Source organism: Chinchilla lanigera, unplaced genomic scaffold, assembly GCF_000276665.1.
Source record: "Chinchilla lanigera isolate Chin_1 unplaced genomic scaffold, ChiLan1.0 scaffold00034, whole genome shotgun sequence".
NCBI lineage: Eukaryota > Metazoa > Chordata > Mammalia > Rodentia > Chinchillidae > Chinchilla > Chinchilla lanigera.
The window spans coordinates 12,568,885-12,590,929 of record NW_004955435.1 but is presented as its reverse complement, the minus strand read 5'-3'; the positions used below and the strand labels follow the sequence as shown (position 1 = coordinate 12,590,929).

The 22,045-nt window shown below is 43.9% G+C and overlaps 1 protein-coding gene across 2 annotated transcripts in view; it reads right to left on the bottom strand.

Annotated features, from left to right (window-relative positions):
• Kiaa1324 (KIAA1324 ortholog) overlaps positions 1-22,045 on the bottom strand; it is a 95,319-nt gene that overhangs the window by 36,040 nt on the left and 37,234 nt on the right. For both annotated transcript variants that reach the window (XM_005388848.1, XM_005388847.1), the window contains exon 2: positions 2,490-2,610. In XM_005388848.1, the coding sequence (XP_005388905.1) occupies positions 2,490-2,610 (121 nt within the window). The remainder of the gene's footprint in view (positions 1-2,489; positions 2,611-22,045) is intronic.

Below are 22,045 nucleotides of genomic sequence, written 5' to 3'. Positions count from 1 at the left end.
CCTGTAATCCCAGCACTTGGGAGGTGGAGGCAGGAGGATCGTTGCGAGTTCGAGACCAGCCTGGGCTACAAAGTGAGCTCACAGCTGGCCTGAATTGCACAGCGAGACCCTGTCTCAAAAAGACAAAAAATAAAAATATAAAAAATAAAAAAAATAAAGGGAGAAGCTCAGCTCAGTTTGGCCCCTTCGGATTTAGGGCCACTGAGTGTCCGTGTGGTACAATTCACATAGAACATGCTGCCATACAGACAGAAGGTAGATGGGTGATGGTCAGAGGCTGCAGTAGGGGCCTGGGGAGACATTTTGCTAATGCTAACAGGTTTCTTTTCAGGCCAATTAAAATGTCATGAAACTTGAGTGGTGATAGTTGTTGTGAATATTCTCAAAAAACCACTGAAATTTACCCTGCCGGGGGTGACACTTACCACATGTAAACTGTCTCTCAAATAAAGCTGTTATTTTAAAAAAGATTTAGGGCCACGCAGGCTCTGCCTTGCTGTGGAACACTGAGCTCATCCCGAATGATCTTGTTTCCTTTGGAGAGATGCTGAGGCCATTCAACAAGCACTCCAGAGAGGAGGACGTGGCTCCCAGGGAAGCCTGGCCCTTCAGCCTGAATTTCCCGCTCGAATCCCTGACTCTGTCTCTTCCTTTCTTGTTCTACTGCCACCATGCAACTAATTCAACCATTGCCACACCCTCCTAACTAGTTTTCTTCTTTTTTTTTGGTTTTTTTTTTTTCCGGTACCGGGAATCGAACTCATGACCTTGCGCTTGCAAGGCAGGCGCTGTGCCGCTGAGCTAAATCCCCAGCCCCATAACTAGTTTTCAAATTCTTATTTCTTGCTCCTTCTGTAGTCAGAGGCATCTTTCTAAAACAGCTTTGTATTATTATTTTCTTCATTTAAAAATGATTTTGGGGGAGGAGTGGTGGTAACCCTAGTACTTGGGAGGCTGAGATAGGAGGCTCACTGAGAGTTAGAGGCCACTCTGGGCTACAAAGTGAGTTCAAGTCCAGCCTGGACTAATACTGTGTAGGAAATACAGGGAAGGGTGGTGATGGAAGGAAGGAAATACAGGGTCACATTCCAGGAAGAGCTTGTGTCCAGGGTGAAGGTAACCTTTTGAAACCCTGTCTCAAAAAGGCAAAAAAAAAAAAAAAAAAATCAGGGACTCTCTTTTGGGTATAGATTTAAACTCTTGACCTGGCATTGAAAGTTTTCTATGGTTTTTTTTTTTTCCCCTAGTCTAACTTTTCAGCCTGATCTTCCACTACAGATCTTTCTCCACCTCATCCCTATGTGTCATCTGCTCTGTTACCTCCACCATGGACCCAAGCTCTTCCTGGAATGTGTCCCTGTAATTCCACCCCTATGCTTTTGCTCAAGTGATTCTCTCAGCTGGTCTTCTCCATTGCATACCTGTAATGCCCGTTCTCACATCATATACACCTGCTACCCACTGGACTCTGGGTTCCCCGAGAGGTGGCTGGTGCAGACACTTCAGGGGCACCGCAAAGCTTTGGGGAAACCCCAGATAGGCGAGTGACTGTCTGCTCCTTTCTTCATGCTGTATGCTCTCACAGCCAGGGTCTGTGCCTTATTCATCTTTGTGGCCCACGTGGCACTGGCACATCATGATGCCTGCACACAGTAGGAGCTTATACATAGTAGGGACTCACTAATGTCAGCCAAGTTAGCCAAAGATGACTCTTTTATTAGTCATACCTCAGTTCTCCTTAAAGTTCAGCAATATCCATTCATACATTTAACAAGTATTTATACAAGTATTTATTTGCTCACCTATTGACACTGGCCTCAGCTGATTCTAGAATTTAAATGTCCTCCATCTCCTTTCCAACTCTTTGAACAATTCCTGAACTCTAGCCTCGCATTTTTATTCTTTCCTTTGCTTTCCTACAAGAACAGTGCAAAGAAAATAGCCGCCAAGTGTAGGCGAGTTGCAGCTACCGTCACAGAGGCTGTAATAGGTCACTGTCTTCCTGACTGCAGGGTCAGCCCCATAGTCAGGAAGCCTTATCTCCTGAAGTGATCCTCAGGGCATTTTAAAGTTCTGTCTCTGTAGAAATGCATCTTCTCTGCTTCCTTTCCAAGAACAAAACTAAAATGCAATGTTCCCTAATGACTTGTTGTGGCTGGTGAGTGTAGATTGGAGGGAAACACACACACAAAAGAGAAAACAAATGCAAACAAATGAACAACGAACCTGAGTGGCACAGAGCTGGAATTGCTTATGCTCTATCCTCTGATGGTATTGAAATTCAAAAAAAAGCAAATGTAGATACCAAGTTTACACCAGTGCAATAACATTCCTGCACCTTATTTCACAAGAGTTGGGGATGGGGACTAAGGAGCTGATTCCTTAAGGCAGCTGTGCTGTCAGGAGGAGCCTAACTTGGATGGCAGGAGGTCTGGGGTGGAGGCCAAAGCTGAGCGGCGGGGAGGCCCTGGAGCTGGAAGGCTGCTTACAGCACTCGGTGCCCTTGACGGGATCGGGGAGGCTGGTGCATAGACCCGGTGTGTGTGGCACAGCGACCCTCCACCTGGAGCCCGTGCTGTCACACGCAGTGTACTCGTAGTGGTACTCCGACTGCAGGGGAAAGAACCGAGGAAGAAAGGTGCGTTAGCAGTAATCAAACACGAACGACACCCTGCCCAGCAATGGGCTACTGACGCCCATCACAAGAGTAACCACCAATGACTCCTGGAAGGAAACAGGCACCATCCCGCCCACATCTTTACGAAGTCAGAACTACAGTACTTTGGTTCGTTTCCGTTCACCCAGCCAGATCTAATCCCCTAAAATACATTTCTTTTTGCTTGACTCTCTGCTGTTGCATATAAATAATACCCTGAGGAATAAGGTAAGAACAGGCTAGAAACAGGGAGCTTTTCTTGTCTTAAACTATAAAAGTGGGCTGGGGATTTAGCTCAGTGGCAAAGTGCCTGCCTGGCAAGCACAAGGTCGTGAGTTCGATTCCTGGTACCGGGAGAAAATGAACTATAGAAGTTATGAATAAGGACATTCTGAAGGGAAGGGCATTCTAAATGGAAGAGCTGGTCCACAATAAATTTACAAAGGATTGTCAGACATACAGAAGCTGTATTTTTTTCTAGTTTTCTGTATTCCTCTTGCTCCTTTCTACCCAGAAAGATGACAAATCCCCACTAGCATTATGAAAATGTCACATTTAGCCCAGGCAGGTGACATACACCGGTCACGAGAGCCTGTTCATCCTTCATTCCTCTGCGCAAGGAGGAATACACTGTACGATTGCTTAAACTGAACTAAAATAAACTGAATAACAACAACAAAACAGCCAAATCAATCATTAAATAAACAACAAAAGGCACTGCTTGGGAGAAAGAAAACAACTGATGTGCCAAATGCTCTTAAACATTTCTTATTCTTAAATCTTGTAATGAACACAGAATTGATGATTTTTGCTCTGACAGGAGTTTTACAAACTGTACTTACCTGAAACTGTAGTCACGCCCATACTTTGTATAAGTGTATCCAGGAGAAAAATAGAATCAATGCCCCCATCCTGCCCACACAGAAGCATGATTGTGTAACATGTAGAACTGCAAGGAGCTGAGACTAAATGTAAGACAGTTTGAAGTTTGCTAATTTATTCCACCAAGATCAAGAAAAGAAAGCTTTGCCTTTTGTAAGAGGTAAAAATACTGCATCTCATGTATACCAAGATGCACATTTTTTCACATTTAACATCTATAAAGTCTGTAATTGACATAACAAGGAAACACTGTGTCATATTTTAACTGATAGAGCTTTTTCTTTCTTTGTGGTGTATAAAACAGGGTATGTCTTAGAAACAGTGGCATCTCGGATTGAAATATGGTGAGAACATGTTGTTTCTCATTCTGTGATCGCAGAAATTTAGGATGAGAAGAGAACAATTTAGGCTTTTTCATTTTTCCCTCTTATAAATATCCAACACACATATTGCATGTCCAGCAGGGAGCGGTCCAAGCTGCACCCAGTGTGGCCTGGGACACCAACCACTGAAGTCAGCATCTCACCTTGAGGGAGGAGATGTAGAGGGGACGGAGAAGTTGGGGAGAGTGGGACCTAACTTTTGACCAGAACCTTTGGCTTTGAATTTATTTTATTTATTTATTTATTTTTTTCCCGGAACCGGGAACCGAACTCACGACGTCAAGCTTGCCAGGCTGGCCCTGTGCCACTGAGCTAAATCCCCAGCCCTGACTTTGAATTTAGATTTTGGTGTCATCAAAGAAAAAAAAGACTATCAGGATGAGAATTCGCTGTACTGTTGGGCTACTGCCTCTTTGGTCTTAATTTTCCTCATAATTCCAGTTTTTCCTCATTTCACAAGACTTGGAGGATAAATAGGGCAACTATGCATATTCCAATTCCAGTTCTAAAAATTACACTGTCAAAAGGATCTTGCTGCAAGAATGAGGGGTAGGTGAAATCTACAATATGTAAGTGGAGAATGAAGTGAAAGAGGTAGACTGGATTGAGGGTTCTGCCCGTGAGCTCGCATGGCGCCTCCACAGTTCTCAAACGGCACCACATCTGATCTTCACAACTTCTTAGCAGGCAGGAGAGCAGGGCTGTTTGCCTCGTTGTACAGATGAGAAAACCGACTTGGTGGGGTGAATAGCTTGTCCAAGGTCACACAGCCTGTAAGTCACTGAGCCAGGACCCAGGACTTCCCACCGGGAAGCCTCCTCCACTTTCATAGGTCTAATCAAACACAGACTCACACGGGCCCAAATTTAACAGTCGAGTCTAAAACATGACACTGTTGGTTATCTGCCCTCAGCCAGGCTAGGCTCACTTCTGAGGCCTGAGGACTGCTGTTAAAATATCTAATCTGCTTGAGCAGATTGTAGTTCACGCTAACTGCATTCCGCCTTTGGAAAGTCCATTCCAAGTCCATTCCTTGTTATTGGCTTTCATTTTGGTGTCTCCTGGGTGCCATGCAGGTGGGAGGTTTGCTGGGAAAACAGTGGTTCCAAGCCTTAGTAATTCCCTTTCAGTGCATGCTAATTTTCTTCATGCTGCCTGGGGATGTTCACACCATCCAAGGTGGCTGGCTCTGCTGCGGCTTTCAATCTGAACTGCACTTTCAGAGTGGACTATTTAAAACAGACTCTTGCAGAGAGGTAAGTCAGGGAATAACTGGCAGGCTTCCTCAATTACTACATTCCGTAGTTTATGAATAAATAAACTCCTGAAAACTACCTCAGTGTACCCGGGTCCCACACAGGCTACCCCTAGCCAGCTTCAGCTAGCTGCTGAGCTACAGCCCCAATCCTTTTTATTTTATTTTGAGACAGGATCTTGCTAAGTTGCCCCGGGTGGCCTCAAACTTGCAACCTTCCTGCTTCAGCCTCTCTAGTAACTGGGATTACAGATTTGTACCATCATACCACACTCCAGTGATTTGTCTCTGAAAGTACAATCCAGCTAGGAGTGGTAAAGCGTGCCTAAAACCCCAGAAATTAGGAAGGGTTAGTTAGGAGGATCACTGTGAGTGTGAGACCAGTGTAGGCTACATAATGAGTTCAAGGCCAGCCTGGACTACACAGCAAGAACCTTGTCTCAAAAAAAAAAAAAAAGTACAGTCTACATATAACAGATTCACAAATGAAACACCCAAACAATATATATACCCAGTACACAATTCTTTTCTCCTCACTGTGAGAAATTATATAACAGATATCCAAACCACAGGGACACAGCAGGTGGGGGTTGCTTCCTGCTCATCAGAGAAATAATGGACGGGTTTACAAATGAAGGGCGGGGACTTTTAGTTAATCTGTGCCCTGAGCATTACCAAGCGATGGAATACTCCTGGGCACCCAAGAAAAGAAAGGAAAAAACCCAGAAGTTGGAATCTGCTTTGCCTAATATTGAGCTATCAGTAACACCAATCTTTCCACTTTAGAAGAATTCACTGAGACCCACAATATTTTTAGTCTTTGCTGTTTAGGTATTGAATAGACCACCAAAAAAAGAAATTTCCAAATCAAGATAATACCTGAATGGGAATCTGTCCTTTTTCTGCCCTACCCCTTTTCAGAATAACATGTCTGGCTTTTTAAAATGATTATCAAAATACTAGATTAGCAACTACAGATTGGTGGTAATCTATACATTAGACGTCAGGGAGGTATTTGGTTGCTATCCTCTGTGGAAGATAGAGAAGGCTGAGACTGGTGAGTTGGTGACAAGAGATACAGTCCACAACCCAGGTGGTGGGAGGGCCACAAGGACTCAGTTGATCTCTTTAGTGTGCTTTAAGCAAACAAGCTTGTTACACGTGATCTCACCACCCACGACCATGACACAGCGCTGAGCTTCTCTAGAAGTTGCCTCACAGCAAAATGGAGACATACAAATACCTGCCTCATGGGCAGGGCTGCTGGATACCATTGTTCAGGCTGTCCACCAGGGTACATCGCTCACAGCACGAGTCAAGGTGGCGGGGTGCTTCGCCATGGGGCTCTAGCTGCACAGACAGGGAGTATTATTTTCCCATATGCACTAGATTGGCTAGAAGCATAAGGTAGATGATTTTTTTTTTTGGTTTTTTCTCCGGTACCGGGAACCGAACTCACGACCTTGCGCTTGCCAGGCAGGCGCTTTGCCCCTGAGCTAAATCCCCAGCCCCAAGGTAGATGATTTAGGTCAAGCACTTAGCACAGCAGGATTTTCAACGAGGTAGGTAGTTATTACTTTTCCTTTTTTTTTTTTTTTTTTTTTGCTAGAGACAGAAGCCAGGGCCTTCACAGGCTAGGCAAGTAGGCAAGTACTCCACCCTGAGCTGCACTCCTGTCCTTATTTTGCAGTTTTACAGATGAGAAAATAGGGGACTTGACAAGTGAAATCACATGCGCAAAGCCACATGGCCATTTGATTGCCAAGCCAGGACTGGCCCCGGGCTGTCCAAGTTGACGTCTGTGTTTAAGGCGGCTGATGTGTGAGAGCAGCCCAGGTGGGCCCCCATCGCACTCAGAACGCACGCGGGCCTCATGCCTGCCTGCCTCTCTGGCTGCTGGAAACTGCAAAGAGAGCTGAGTATGTCAAAAATTTTGCAAACAAGGCACTCAAGCACTAAACAGCATGGCATGAAAAGCGTTTGGAGCCTAGTCGGAGGACCTCCCCTGGAGTGGACATGTGCTGGCTGGGCCCGCCCAGTGTCTACGCCCACCCCTCCTCTGGTGACAGGGCCCCTCTGGGTCTCTACTATACACAGTCTTGGTGGGATCATCAAGGACATGCCCCGCGCTAGACCAAGCAGATGTTCTCCCCGGATGAGTGGGAGATGGGATGAGGGTATTAAGCCACAAAGCAGAGACCTGAGGTGGGCTGGAGCTGAGGGAGGGATGGAGCAGGAAAGTGGGGCAGCTGGGGGGAATCCCCTCTTTACTCCCCTGTTTGACCTAGGGCTGGCCTTGATGCCCTCAAAACCCAAATCCACAGTAGTAATAAAAGGTTATGCCAAGAGAAACGAGCCAGTCACAGAATACCCTATGAGTGCATGTATCTGAGGTGCCCAGGCTAGCCAAATTCAGAGACAGAAAGTAGAAGGAATTTCCAGGGGCCGGGAAGAAAGACAGACAGGAGTCATTGTTTAGTAAAGTTCCGGTTTTGCAAAACTGCAAGAGTTCTGTGGACAAATGGTGCTGATCACAGCATAACAATGTCAGTGTCCTTAGCTCTGCAGAACTGTATACTTAATACTGTTTCAGATGGTAAATTTTATATTATGTATACTTTACTAGAACTTTTATAAAAGTTGTCTTTTTGAAAAAAAGGTTATACCACAAGTCATGGAGAACATGCTCAATCTCTGAGCTTACCTTATTAGTGCTCCTTAAGTAGAAGCCTGATGATCTGGGGGTCTAAATTTAAGAATCATCTCTAATATAAAAAAAAAAAAAATAGGAAAAAAAATATTTTCAAGCATCAGCCAATTGACTGATCAAACTCAAAGAGACTCAAGGCAGCGTGGAAGGCAGTGGGGTGAACATCACTTCAGCCTCAATGGACGTGCCCCTGTGGTGTGGTTCCCTAAAGCTTATGCATCTGCTATCAGCAACTTTTTTCCTCCGGTACTGGGGATTGAACTCAGGGTCTTCATACTGAGCTACATACATGGCCCTTTTATTTTATTTTATTTTATTTTATTTTATTTGAGGCAGAGTCTCACTAAGTTCCTAAGCTGCCCAGGCTAGGCTCAAATTTACCATTCTTTTTCCTCAGCCTCCCAGAGTGCTGGCACGTGCCACCATGCCTGGCTGCTATCAACAGCTTTCAAAAGCATTTCCTTGCGTTTATACAAATAAATACTAAGTGCCAAAACAAAAAAAAAAATTTTAATCATTCTGCTCTTTTGGAGTTAAAACATTTAAACTCTGGAGGTATTGTTAACTTGGGACATGTCAGGTCTTCCACTTTCTAGGGAAATGGTGTCCCTTCATTCCAGTTCAACGGGCACTGATTGAGGGCCTATTATGTGCTAGTGAAGCCACTAGTGATAAGTCACAAGGCAACTCCCCCCCCCCCGGGGGGGAGTTTAAGCTCTTATATTAAGGAGCTAATAAAAACTCCTTCTTCTTCATCTGTTCCCCTCCAGTTCCCCTCGACAAAAGCCAAGCTCGCCCTCGTCTGCCTTGGAAGAACCAGACGTTCAACTCCTACAAACGACACCCCCCGCTTGGGCTGTTCTAACCCATGAACTCCCCCTCCCAGAAAATGTCCTGGCTCACAATCACCCTCCCCAAAAGACAGCTTAAAAACCCCATGCCTTGCTCAGCTCAGGGCTGGCTGTCCTAGTCCGCTGGGCAGCCCGCCATGTTGCTCCCCCCAATAAAGACTCCTCTCCCGTCAGAAGGTCTGGTCTGGTTCTGTGTGGGTCTCCCAGGGATCATATCAACTAGTGCCTACCTTGTGGCTGATACATTGTGTCAACTTGAGGAGTCTAGAAGCTTAACTAAGTGACTCAGCAGTTCTACATCCTGGGGTGAAAAGGCCATGCCCTTCCTGCTCTAGGATATTGTTCATTGTGTCAGTGTGAGAAGTTTAGAAGGTTAACTACGTGACTCAGCAGGGAGCCAGGGTCCTTACTGAGCCTGGGCAAGAGGAGGGCCTGGAGACAGTGTGAGTGTAAAGGCCTCGCCGCCAGGGCGGGTAGGCTGCATACAATATAAGGAAGGAAACGAGGCTTCCCCCCTCCCCTTTTTTGCTCTTGCCGCTCTTGCTGTCATGTGCCACCTTGAACTGTTGCCCCTGTGCCCTGCCACGCTGCCTTGGAGCCAGCTGGTTATAGACTGAAACCTCCATATACTGTGCACTAAATAAACCTTTCCTTCCTTAATTTTGGGCGTTGGGTGTTTTGTCTCAGCAACAAGAGAAAAGTAACCAAGACAGCCTACCGAGGGTCCTCCTGTCCCACAGGTAGTGTATTTGGTGGGGAGGATGCTGACAAGGACGGGGTGGGGAAGAGGCAGACCATAAACACATATATAAAGAAACATAACCGCCACTGCTTGCCCCTCCTTCTGCAGAGAAGGGCCTTGAGGGCTACGGACTCTGGCAAAGACAGAAACATGTGTCTCTGGCTCCAACTTGACATTAACCTTTGAACTACACTATTTCTTCTCCTACTGATGCTGGTTTGAAAAGTATGATGAGACGTCCCCATAGACACTGAGCTTTGTTGCTTAGAAATAACCTCTGCAAGAGCAGAGCTGAGAAGATAAGTGATGGCTGGTGAGACCACAGCAAGAGGCAGGTACGCAGTGATCAGGCAGCAGTGTGGTCTCCGTCCTGGCTGTCTTCCCGCCAGGCTGTTCCTCCAGCCCAGGTGGCCAAGGGTGCTGTGACAGGTGGCCCAGACTGGCTGCAGAGTCAAAGGGTGGCTCTGGGTGACTCTCCTCAAACAGGGCCTTCTGGGATTAACATGCATCTGCAAAGGTCCTCTAGGAAAAAGAGGGTAGAAGGCAACAAAGAACGCACAGCCTAGGTGGTCGTCCTAACCCTGTCGGCTTCAGTCTCCGTATCCACTAAAAAAGAAAACTGGACTTGGCAATTTCTTATTTTCAAGATTCCTTCCAATTTTAACACCTTATTTTTTGCTAATACAGGCGTGGAAATCCATCCTTCCTTTCCTCTTTCCCCCTTCCTCCAAAATAACGTAAGTTAGTTAAAAGTAATTATCAAAGTAATGCATATTAATTGTAGACAAGGTAAAAATACAGATTGGAATACAAAGAAAATTTAAATCTGCCAAAAATCCACCAAGCAGAGATAACTATCCACCTCCTTCTAAATTCCTCTCCTATATTTACAGACATTTATACTGAGGTTGACTTTTTGTAGATCTCAGCGACAGACCTAACCCTGACCCAGAAGCAGGTTGTCTACCAGTGGTGTAGCACCAGGTTTCTCTGCTTCTTCCCAGTCTTTCCCGATAGGTGCACATCTCTCAGCGCCCTGCCCGGGGTCTTGTATGCACTAGACAAGCCCTCTATCCCTGAGCTGCATCCCCAGCCCTGTATGTGCATTTTTAACCACAAAGCGATGTGCTGGGTCTGGCTGAGTGGTTTGAGAACATACAAAGCACTGGGTTCAATCCCTAGCACCATAAATAGATACGTAAATTCAAACTGACGATCATGTGGACTATAGTTTTCTGACTTTTTTTCCATTTAATTTCAGGTCACTAAAGCACTTGCCCACATCTTTAATGATTACACCTGAGCTTTTTTAACCATCCTAGTGCATTGAGTTTGGTCCAATTTTTCCCTATTTTAAGTTGCATTCCAATGATACTTCCTGTATATCTCTGATTATTCTTTTGGATAGGTTCCCAGAAGTAGAATTACTAGGTTCAAAAAGTATGACTTTTCTTTAAGACTCTTGGTCAGGGAGTGAGATTTATAAGAGAAAACAGACATCCCTAAGTTTTTTATTATGGTAAATTCTGAATATGTATATATTTTAAACCAAAATACTATAATGAGGGGCTGGGGAGTTAGCTCAGCGGCACAGCGCCTGCCTGGCAAGTGCAAGGTCGTGAGTTTGATTCCTGGTACTGGAAAAAAAAAACAAAAAAAAAAAAGAAAAAAAAATACTATAATGAGCCTCTTGTACCCATCACCTGATTTCAGTTCTTGCCAATTTCTGCCAGTCTTGCTTCCTGTACTCCACCTACTTGCCATTAACTTCCACTGGTCCCACTTGAGATTGTTACTTGATATAGTTCTTACTTTTCAGGGTAAACTTGGCCTGCCTTGTGTTGTACAAATCTTAACGGTACAGTTTTGATAAATTAATACACTTTGGTAAAATATTAACAGGGCTCAAAACAGCTACGTAGACACCACTGGAGGAGCAGGGATAACTCCTCTGTCTCTTGCTATCCCAGGAGAGAATCCAGAGCCAAGCAAGTATCGGCCGTTCTGGATCCTCAAGTTACAGAGCTATGACTCCATCCACCCAAGGAAACAGATCAGCATGACTTGGGTTTGTCTTGGCTGGGATGGGATGCACTCAAGAAACAGGTTCTTAAGTAAACCTTGGTTTTGACTCGAGCCAACCTAGGACTAGAGGCCTTGTGGGGTGGGAGAAGTTACCGCCTGCTCTTTCCCAGGCTGCAGGCTCATCTCCCTTCTCCTCTCACAGACCCTAAAAAGCAGACCCCTTTGGGAGAAAGTCAAAATAGGGACAACTGCACTGAGCTACTTTGGACAGTGTGGAAACAGGTGTTTCAGTGGCAAACACTGCTTTGCTTCAAAAGCACTTGACCCAAAATGGAGCAGGTCCCATGAATTCAACCCAGCTTAATGGAAGCCTTTGTTCCTTCTGGCCTCCTGTGAAAATTCTCACGCTGTCAGGGAAAGACCAGCCCTTTGCAGTGAAGAAGGAATGAGTTCCACGCAGCACAGGCACTTGGGAAACTGCAGAGAAGTACCAGAGTCTGAACAGCAGTCGCCTGCATGAGACCTTCCAGCCAGCCCCAGCTGAATGATTTCCTGAGTTCTTCTTATTCTTGTGCTGAGGTCCCCCAGTTTGGGTTTTGGGCGCATGGTCTGACTGAGGCTCTGGGGCACAGCGACCTGACTTGACTTGTCCATTGTGTAGATAGAAAATTCCTATTGTTCTCCAGCTGGTCAGACTGGAGCCTGGGGAGGGCAGCCCACTTCTCCCTGTCTCCCTCTTCCTTCCCAGCCTCTTAGGACTGCAGACTCGAGTTATGTTTCCTGGGTCCTAGGGCCTGGACATACTAGCTCGAGGCCTCGCCATCCTCAAATCTACCTGGAGAGTGTGTTAAAAACACATTCTTAGCTCTACACTCAAGATTCTGTTTCTTTTCTACATCTCCTTCCTTTTCTCACTCTTTCAAAACTCACTCTCAAGACTCAAGTGTTTATCCCATTTGGAAATAAATCTGATATACAAATTTCCCATGAGATGGAGCCTTAGCCCATAGCCCATGGACCACTTCCCCTATAAAACAGAATGCAGAATTTTGGGTACGTGCGTTTTTTGGGTAGCAGGACCATAGTTTTCATTAGATTCTCTAAGGAGTCTATTATTCCCTCTTCCCTATGCAGAAAAACATCAACACCTGTTGTAATGAGGCAGTAGTTTAAATATTTTATTATTAAAATATTTAACAAACTTTTAATTATGTTCCAAAGCCCAGACTTTAGAAAGCTGCCTCCTCCAAAGGGGAGTAGAGTTATTCCTTTAATGGGGTAACGTTTTTAAAAATTTACTTTACTCGTTATACTTCTACATTAAAATTTTATTTGAACTGAAAGTTTCACATGCCGAAAAGTTAAGATGCCAAGTTTTTTGTTTGCTTGCTTGCTTGCTTTTTAAATTCCAGTACTGCAGATTCAACCCAGGGCCTTTGCACTGAGCTACATTCTCCAGCCTTTTTAATTTTTTTAATTTTTAAAATTTGGAGACAGGGTCTCACTAAGTGACCGAGTTGCCCACTCTGAACCCGAACTTGCAGTCTTCCTGCCTCAGCGTCCTGGCATACCAGGATTATAGGTGTGTGGCACTGCACCTGGCTAGCAGAAAACAAGTAGAACTGCAGCCGCAGAGGCAGATGCACAGTGTCAAGGATGCCTTTTTGGCTTTAAGTGCCCCCATACAGTGGGTTGTTCCCTCTACCTACAAGAGCCCCTGTCTCCCATGGCAGGAACAAGGTAGAGCAGCGGCCGACACACCAGACCCTGAGCAGGCTGGTCCCAGCCGCTGTCCTCACACCAGGTACTGTTCCCAGGAGCATCCAGGAGCGTGGAGGATCCCAGACTTAAGGAGTCTGGGGAAACCCTGGCCTTACACTGTCCCTCTCTCAGCACCGTTCAATTCTCCCCTGGGATTCCAGCTTCTACTTTGACCAAACTCCAGCAGACATGGCTTCCAGTCACCCTATGGACACATCACCCATCGCCGGGGACATGGGGTCTCCACACCAACTGGGACGGCTTGTGCCACCATGTTCTGGGCCAGGCCAGATCCTGTCCTTCCTGTCCAGCCTGTCTGCCACTTAAGATGCCCGCCCATTTTGGGCAGAGCCTTGGCCTGGAGGCTCCTGGGGGACACCGGGCTGTCTAGTGAGGGAGGCAGCTCCGCGTGGTGATAACAGCCACTGCAGTGACTATCAGCACCGGTGCCCCGAGTTCCGGGCCCAGCACCGTACGTGTCTTCACCTTTGGCCCTCACAAAGCCCCCTGGAGCACTGTCCCGATTATCCCTGCTGCCTTGACCTCGCTGTTTACCATCACGATTGCTCCCCTTTGTCCCACTGAACTATTTATCCCTCTAATAATTTTTTATTTTTTCCATAGCACTTAACACCTTCAAACATAGCTTGGTTATGCTTTATGGAGAATAACCACTTAACATCTTCAAACATATTCTTGGTTATAGCTTGGTTATTCTCCATATTTATGGTCCTTTTCTATCCATCCCCCTTCCATGTCAGTCATAAGCTCCATAAGAACATGGACCTTTGCTTTTGTTCGTAGATGTAACCCAGATGTCCAGTGCCTGACACAAGAGCTATGCGTAAGTACTTGTTGAATGACTGAATGGTCACTGAAGAGGGTGTGGCTCTAGAACAGCTCTAGAGCTCCCAAGGTGCTGGGGTTAGAGCCAGAAAGCCTGGACCCTAAATCCTCTGTCTATAAATCAGGAATGTAACACCCCTCCTAAAATGATGAGATAGAGCCCCTATGAGCTGGGTGTGGTGGTATGCCCCTGTAATCCAAGCACTCAGGAGGCTGAAGCAGGAGGATCACAAGTTCGAGGCCAGCCTGAAATACATTGTGAGTTCAAGACCAGCCTGAACTACATTAGTGAGACTCTGTCTCAAAAACAGAAAACAACACAAAACGAAAGAAACAGACACACACACACACTGCAATAACTGAGCAGCACTAATCTCCTCGGATGATTAGGAGATTATGTTCAGGAAACCCATTTGTAAATTATTGTTTAAAAAAAAAAAAGAAAAGCGGTCACCATTATGACCTGCCTGAAGAGGGTTTATGGAGGTGCTCAGGCACGCCCTCCTCCTTCCAGCGACAGGGCTGAGAGAAAGGAGGCCGCACTGACATTTTTGGCCTCAGCAATGAACCTCAGCAGAGGCAGCCTCCTCCTCACGTGGTGTCCCTGACCTGCCCTGACTCACGCTCTTCTCTAATCCCAGGCTTCTCATGCAGATGGAACAACATCTGCCCTTTCTCCCTTCTTCCTCCTAGCACCTCACGGAAGCTGATCTACCCGAGACAAACAGCCTGGTTGCTGACATTTATGGCAGTAGGAACTGTGGCTGGACCATCAGGCGCAGAGGCCTTTTCAGTATTGGTTGTAAATATCCCTAGGATTGAAAAGGCTTTGTCGCCAAGAGACGAAATGTCCTGGTATAAATTCCACCCCTTTCTGACAGGTGCGAGTATGGTACACACAGCAACGCAGGGGGCTTTGTGAGATTGTATTTCACAAATGTGCTTTTCCTGCTTTTTAATGAGATCAAAATGTTCCACTAAATTGTTTTCACCTGAGCTTTTTCAATCATACAAATCAGAACCAAGCCAGTGAGGGCCTGGCTTACACAAAAGCCTCTAAGGACATAGCCTTTCTGGTTGTGTTAGCTGTTTGGAATGGAGAACTTGAAGTATGGACATCATTCTTGGGGAACCAAGTGAAAAGACAGGGTGTCTGTAACTCCACTGGAGCAGATAGATCTGAGCAGTTGCAACACCACAATCTCCTAGAACACTGTTTCTCAAACTAGGGTCCTTAGACCCCTAAAAATTTCCATATGTTTTGTTTGTTTGTTTGGAGACAGGATTTTGCTATGTAGCTCAGGATGGCTTTGAACTCACTATGTGGTTCAGACTGGCCTCGAACTTGCAGCAGTCCTCCCGCCTCAGCCTGGGATTACAGGCATGCGCCACCATGCCTAGCTCTTACGGGTTTCCAGGAGTTCTAAAATCCCCTAACTTTTAAAAAACAACAGACTTTATTTTTTAGGGTACTTTTAAATTCACTACAAAATTGAACAGAAGGTGCAATGATTTCCCATATATACCTCCTGCCCCTACCACAAAGCCCCCGCCCATTATCAACACCCCACCAGCATGGTACTGTTGTTACAGTTGATGAATCTGTACTGACACATTATTATCACCCAGAATCCATGGTTTATGTTAATGTTCACTCTTGGTTTTATGTACTCTATGGGTTTAGAAAACATATAATGCCATATCCTCACCACTGTAGTATCATACAATGTGCTGTTAATCTTAATTATCAACTTGACTAGATTAAGGTAATAGATCACGGAGGTGCTGTATTCATTGGTGGATTAATCCATGATGTTCATAGCTGAATGTGCTGTTAGGAGGTGGGGCCCAGGTTAAGGAAGCAGGTCATCAGGAATGTGCCCTTGGAGAATATACCTCTAACCAGTGCTCTTCTTCCTCTGTGCTGTATTTCTCAACTACCATGGAATGAGCAGTTTGATCCACTGCGCCTGTCTGCCATGTTTTTGCCTTGAGCAAAACAAGTTTGCTTTGAGTGAAACAGTTTGCCAGAGCAAACTGACCATGGACTGACCTCTGAAACTGTAAGCCAAATTACATCTCTTCTCCTTTAGTTGTGGGTGCCAGGTACTTTGTCCCAGCAGTGGGAAAGTTGACCAAAACATACAGAGTAGTTTAGCTGCTATAATAATCTGCATTCCACTTATTCTTCCCCCTCCTCTCCTCCAACCCCTAGCACTTACTGATCCTTTTCTTGTGTCCATAGTTTTGCCTTTTTCAGAATGTCATATAGTTGGAACCACGCCGTATGTAGTCTTTTCAGATTGGTTTCTTTCACTTAGTAATATGAATTCAAGTTACCTCCACATCTTTTTATGGCTGGATGGCACATTTGTAATGATTTTAAATTTCTGTTAGCATTTGATCTTTTTTTTTTTTTTTTTTTGGTCTTTTTGAGACAGGGTCTCGATATGCAGTTCAGGCTGGCCTTGAGCTCACTTTGTAGCCCAGGCTGGTCTCAAACTCACAACGATCCTCCTGCCTCAGCCTCCCTAGTGCTGGGATTATAGGTGTGCACCACCACGCCCAGCTGATCTTTTTTTTAAACATTAATTTAGTGCTGAGGGAATAACTCAGTGGTAGAGTGCTTGTCTAGCATGCAAAAGGCTCCAGGTTTAATTCCAGACACTGAAAAAAATGTGGATATATCTGAGTCAGTTTCACACTCCTATAATCTCAGCACTCAAGAGGCTGAGGCAGGAGGATCACTGTGAGTTCAAGGCCAACCTGGGCTACATAGTGAGTTGAAGGACAGCTTGAACTGCACAGTGAGACCCTGTCTCAAAAAAATACATATCTTTACATGACCACCACCTTCCCTCAAGAACAGCCACAAGATTGCTATGGCATTTGTGTTGACATCTGCGGCCTCACCTAGTATGGCTGCAAATTCCTTCACATTCTTCCTTTTAAGTGTAGAAGAAGCGGGCTGGGGATTTAGCTCAGCAGCAAAGCGCCTGCCTGGCAAGCGCAAGGTCATGAGTTCGGTTCCCGGTACCGGAGAAAAACCAAAAAAAAAAAAAAAAGTGTAGAAGAAGGTTATATTCCTACACCTCCAGCCTTGAATCTGTGCAGGCTTGTGACTACTTAAATCAACAGGCAAAATATACCAGCAGTGACACCATGCGACCTCCAAGACTAGGTTATAAAGAGCCAAATGGTTTTCCACACCACCAAGTATCTAGACTTGGAATTATTTATTTTTCTATTTAGTCTGGAACATTTAATTTTTTAACCTAATTATTCTTGTATTTAAAATTTTCTTAGACATTTTGAATACTGTCTTTTTCCTAATTTGCTATTCTCTCTCTTCTCAAAATCTCATTAGATTTTTAAATAGAAATAGTTTAGCATCTTCTAGGCATATGATCTCTCTAGAAATTTCATCATGTTCTATTTTCTGGATCTCTTAAATTCATTCGTTTTCTCTATGCTACATTCTGAATAGTTTCTATATATTTTTTCTGCTTTATTATCAGTTCATCTCTGTCAAATCTGCAATTTAATTTAATATCAAATTTTAAATTTTAGCCAGGCATGGTGGTGCACACCTGTAATCCCAGCACTCAGGAGGCTGAGGCAGGAGGATCACTGTGAGTTCAAGGCCAGCATGGGCTACAAAGTGAGCTCAAGGCCAACCTGAACTGCACAGCGAGACTTTGTCTCAAAAAAAATTAAATTTCAATAACTATTGTTTTAGTCCATTTTTGGTGTTGTAACACTATACCCAAGATTGTCTATACAGAAAATAAAACGTTACTTTCTCTCAGTTTCTTAGTTACTCGGATGTTTTCAAGGGTCATCCATACTGCAGCATACATCAGTACTTAGTTCCTTCCAATGGCTGAATAGTACTTCACTGTATAGATATGCTGCATCTTATTTATCTACTCATTGGCCAATAAACATTTGATTATTTCTACTTTTTGGCTACTATAAATAATGGCGCATGAACAATCATGTCCAAGTTTTTGTGCAAATGTGTGCAATTTTCCTGAGGCTGAAATTACTGGGTTCTTGGATAAGTTTAGGCTTAGCTTTTTGAGGAACTGCCAAACTGCTATCCCTAGCAGCTGTTCCATTTCATAGTCCCGCCAGCATCTCTTCATATTCTCACCAAAACTCACTGTTATCCGTCTTTATAGCTACATCAAGGTTGACTTTATCTCTGAAACATACGCTCCATGTCTTCCTAACAGAATCCTGTGTCTACCAGGACTGCATCCAGCTATGGACTGAAGTATACCTGTGCTGATTATGTTCCTCTCTTCTCAACTCTATGCTCAGTGATAGGAGAGCTTAAAATTGACTGTGATGAGAATATTTACTCCATGGAAATCAGCAAACAGTATAAATCGAGCTTCGCTTAATCTCCTTAGAGACTCAGTTGTTCAACATTTAGCAGCACATCACCAACAACATTCATTTCCTTCAAACTCCCTAACTTTCTTTGGTTGCTCTTTTCTTCAGCTTCTTTCTATACATTTTCTAGTTCAATTAAAATTCTAGGGGCCAGGGATATAGCTCAGTGGTGCAGTGCTTGCCTGGCAAGCTCGAGGTCCTGAGTTCGATTCCTATACCTGCCCCACCAAAAAAAAAATCTAGCCTTGAATGTGTAGATCGCCGTTGGCAATATGCCCATTTTGACAGTCCGTGAATACAGGAGATTATTCTGCCTTCTGGTGTCTTCTTCAGTTTCTTTCTGCATTGTTCTGGAATGTTCGTTTTAGAGATCTTTCTCCTCCTTGGTTAGATTGATTCCTAGGTACTGTATTTTATTTAAAGCTATTGTGAGTGGAATTGTTTTCCTGATTTCTTTCTCAGCTAGTTTATTATCAGTAGATGGTAAAGCTATTGATTTTTAATATTAACTTATGTCCTGCTACAATGCTGAATTCATTTATCAGCTCTAAAAGTCTTTTTATAATTTTTAGCATCTTCTAGGCATATGATCGTATCATCTGTAAACAAGGATAATTTTATTTCCTCCATTCTTATTTGTATCCATTTTAATTTTTCTCTTGGTAATTGCCCTAAAATTTCAAGAATTATGTTGAATAAGAGTGGAAAGAGTAGGGACATACAGATTCAATGCAATCCTCATCAAAATACCGAGGACATTCTTCATAGAATTAGAAAAAACAATCTTAAAATTCCTATGGGAAAAAATTCATACGGAAACACAAAAAAAACACAGAATAGCCAAAGCAATCCCAAGGAAAAAGAACAAAGCTAGAGGCAACACAATGACTTATTTTAAATTATACCACCAAGCCATAATAACAGAAATAGCACGGTACGAAAATAAACATGTAGACCAACGGAACAGAATAGAGAACGCAGAAATAAACCCATGCAACTACAGCCATGATTGATTCTGGACAAAAGAGCCAAAAATATATGCTGGAGAAAAGACAGCATCTTTAACAAATGGTCCTGCAAAAATTGGACTTCCACTTGTAGAAGATTAGAACTAGATCCCTGTCACTCTGTACAAAAATCAAAATGGATCTAAGACTTAGGTATAAGATCGGAAACTAAAACTATCAAAAGAAAACATAGGAGAAACACCTGAGGCCATAGGCGCAGGCAATTTTTCTTGAGTAGGACTATAATAGCACAGAAAATAATAGGAAGAATCAACAAATGGAACTACATCAAGTTAAAAGGTTTCTGCACAGCAAGGGAAACAACTAACAGAGTAAAGAGAAATCCTTATCAACTATTCTTCCAACAGAGGATTAATACATAAAGAACTCAAAAAACTTAAAACCAAAAAAATCAAATAACCCAACCAATAAATGGCAAATGAATAGATGCTTCTCAAAAGGAGTAAAAATGGGGAATAAGTATATGAAAAAAATATGTTCAACATCTTTCACCATTAGGGAAATGCAAATCAAAACTACACCGAAATTCAATCTCACCACAGTCAGAATGGCTATCATCAAGAATACAATAAAAAACAAAAGAAAGAAAAAAGAAAAAAGAAATGGCAGCAAGAACGCAGGGGTGGGGGACCTTCTACGCCACAGGTAGGAATGTAAAGTAGTACAGCCACTGTGGAAATCAGTATAGAGGGTCCTCAAAACACAAAAACCCTAAAAATAGGGCTGCCGTTTGATCAAGCTGTACCACTCCTTGGTATACACCCAAAGCAATTAAAGTTAACACGCTGTAGGGATGCCTGCATACTCATGTTTGTTGCAACATAATGCACAGCAGCTAAGACAGGGAACGAGGCAAGCTGCCCATCAGCAGGTAGGTGAATGGATAAAGAAAATGTGATTTATATGCATAATGGAGGATTATTCAGCTGAAAGGAAGAACAAAATTCTGTCGTTTGCAGGAATGGATGGATCTGGAGACCGTCATGTTGAGCTAAACAAGTCAGGTTCAGAGAGACAAAGATCATGGGATGTTGTGCTTGGGGCCAGTCTTTGCTAACAAAAGCATAACACAGACCAAGAAGGTGCCAGGGCCCCAGGAAAGCACTGTGTGCTGGTCAAAGGTCGCAGCAGCAGCAGGAAAGGGGCCGATAACTCAGGCTTTTAGAATTTATTTTATCTTTTTAACACTTTTTAAAGAGAATTTAAAAAACATTAGAAACAATACTGAATTTCTCTAAACAAGATGATAAGAATTCAACAATGGTTGTTACATTGCATATTGCTGTCTTCAAATTAGTTGTTCAGATTAGCGAATATAAGCATGCAAAATTGGTCAAAAAAATTAAAAAGAAGGAAAAAAAAAATTTAAGCATTAACTGTTCCTTTCAATAAACCAGTAGAAGTCAGCACTACAATTGTCCCAGCTATCCTGTGTATAGATTTTTTCCCTTCCTTCTTTCTTTCTTTTCACCTTTCCCTCATCCCAATTGTTCTTTCCCTTTGAGCAGTTTCTTTCCCTTTCACAGTATCTATTGTACCTTTCAGATTTTATTTACTCTTTCAGGTTCTTACACTAGGGAGACAATAAGATGTTTACACATGCAGGTCTGCTTTACTTCACTTATGAATATAGTCTCTAGTTGCATCCATTTACCTATGAAAGCCTCCAGTTTATCTTTTTGTAGCTGAGTAATACTCCATCGTAGAAAAATACCACATCTTTTTTATCCATTCCTCAGTTGATGGGCAGTTGGGTTGTTTCCAAGATTTAGCTATAACAAATTGCGCTGCTGTAAACATGGGGTGGGGTATCATCTCCTTCAATACCTGGCTTAAAATCTAGCTCCCCTAATCCAACCTGGCTGTAGCCATGCACCACAGAACATTTCAGTCCATGACAGACCACACATGGCAGTCGTCTCATAAAGTTATAAGGGGGTTGAAAAGTTCCTGTCTCCTCGTGACACTGTAGCTATCAAAACATGGTTTTGTTCTCCCAGAGAGAGAGGCCAGTGGTCAAGGCTACCACCGCACCTTCTGTGTAGCATCAGTGTTCACAGGAGCCTCAGGGGTGCGTGCTCCCTACGAATAAACTTCAGTAGTAAGTCTGCAGCACCAGGGGCTACTTCCTGGGAGGAAGACCGGAGGGCGGGGGGCAGCAAGGGACAGGAAGGGGCACTTACTTTTCCCCCGGTGCCCCTCATACTTTTTGGATTGATTTCCATATGGATGAATCATGTGTTCCAAAAAATGTTTTCTGAAAAAGTATTTTTAATTAAGTATTTTTTTAAAATCATGTCTCCCTTAGAAGATTCTTTAGCAGGATTTCAAAGATGGGGATATGTGGAGAAAGCTGGACGCAGCACTTTACCCCCCGAGGCAGCAACTGACATTGAGCTGACACTGCCACACGTTTCTCAGGTTACTTTGACTCATGGGAAGATGTTCTCTCAGAGAACAGAAGAAGAAAATGGAAACAAAACTTTCACAAATGGCGGGGGGGGG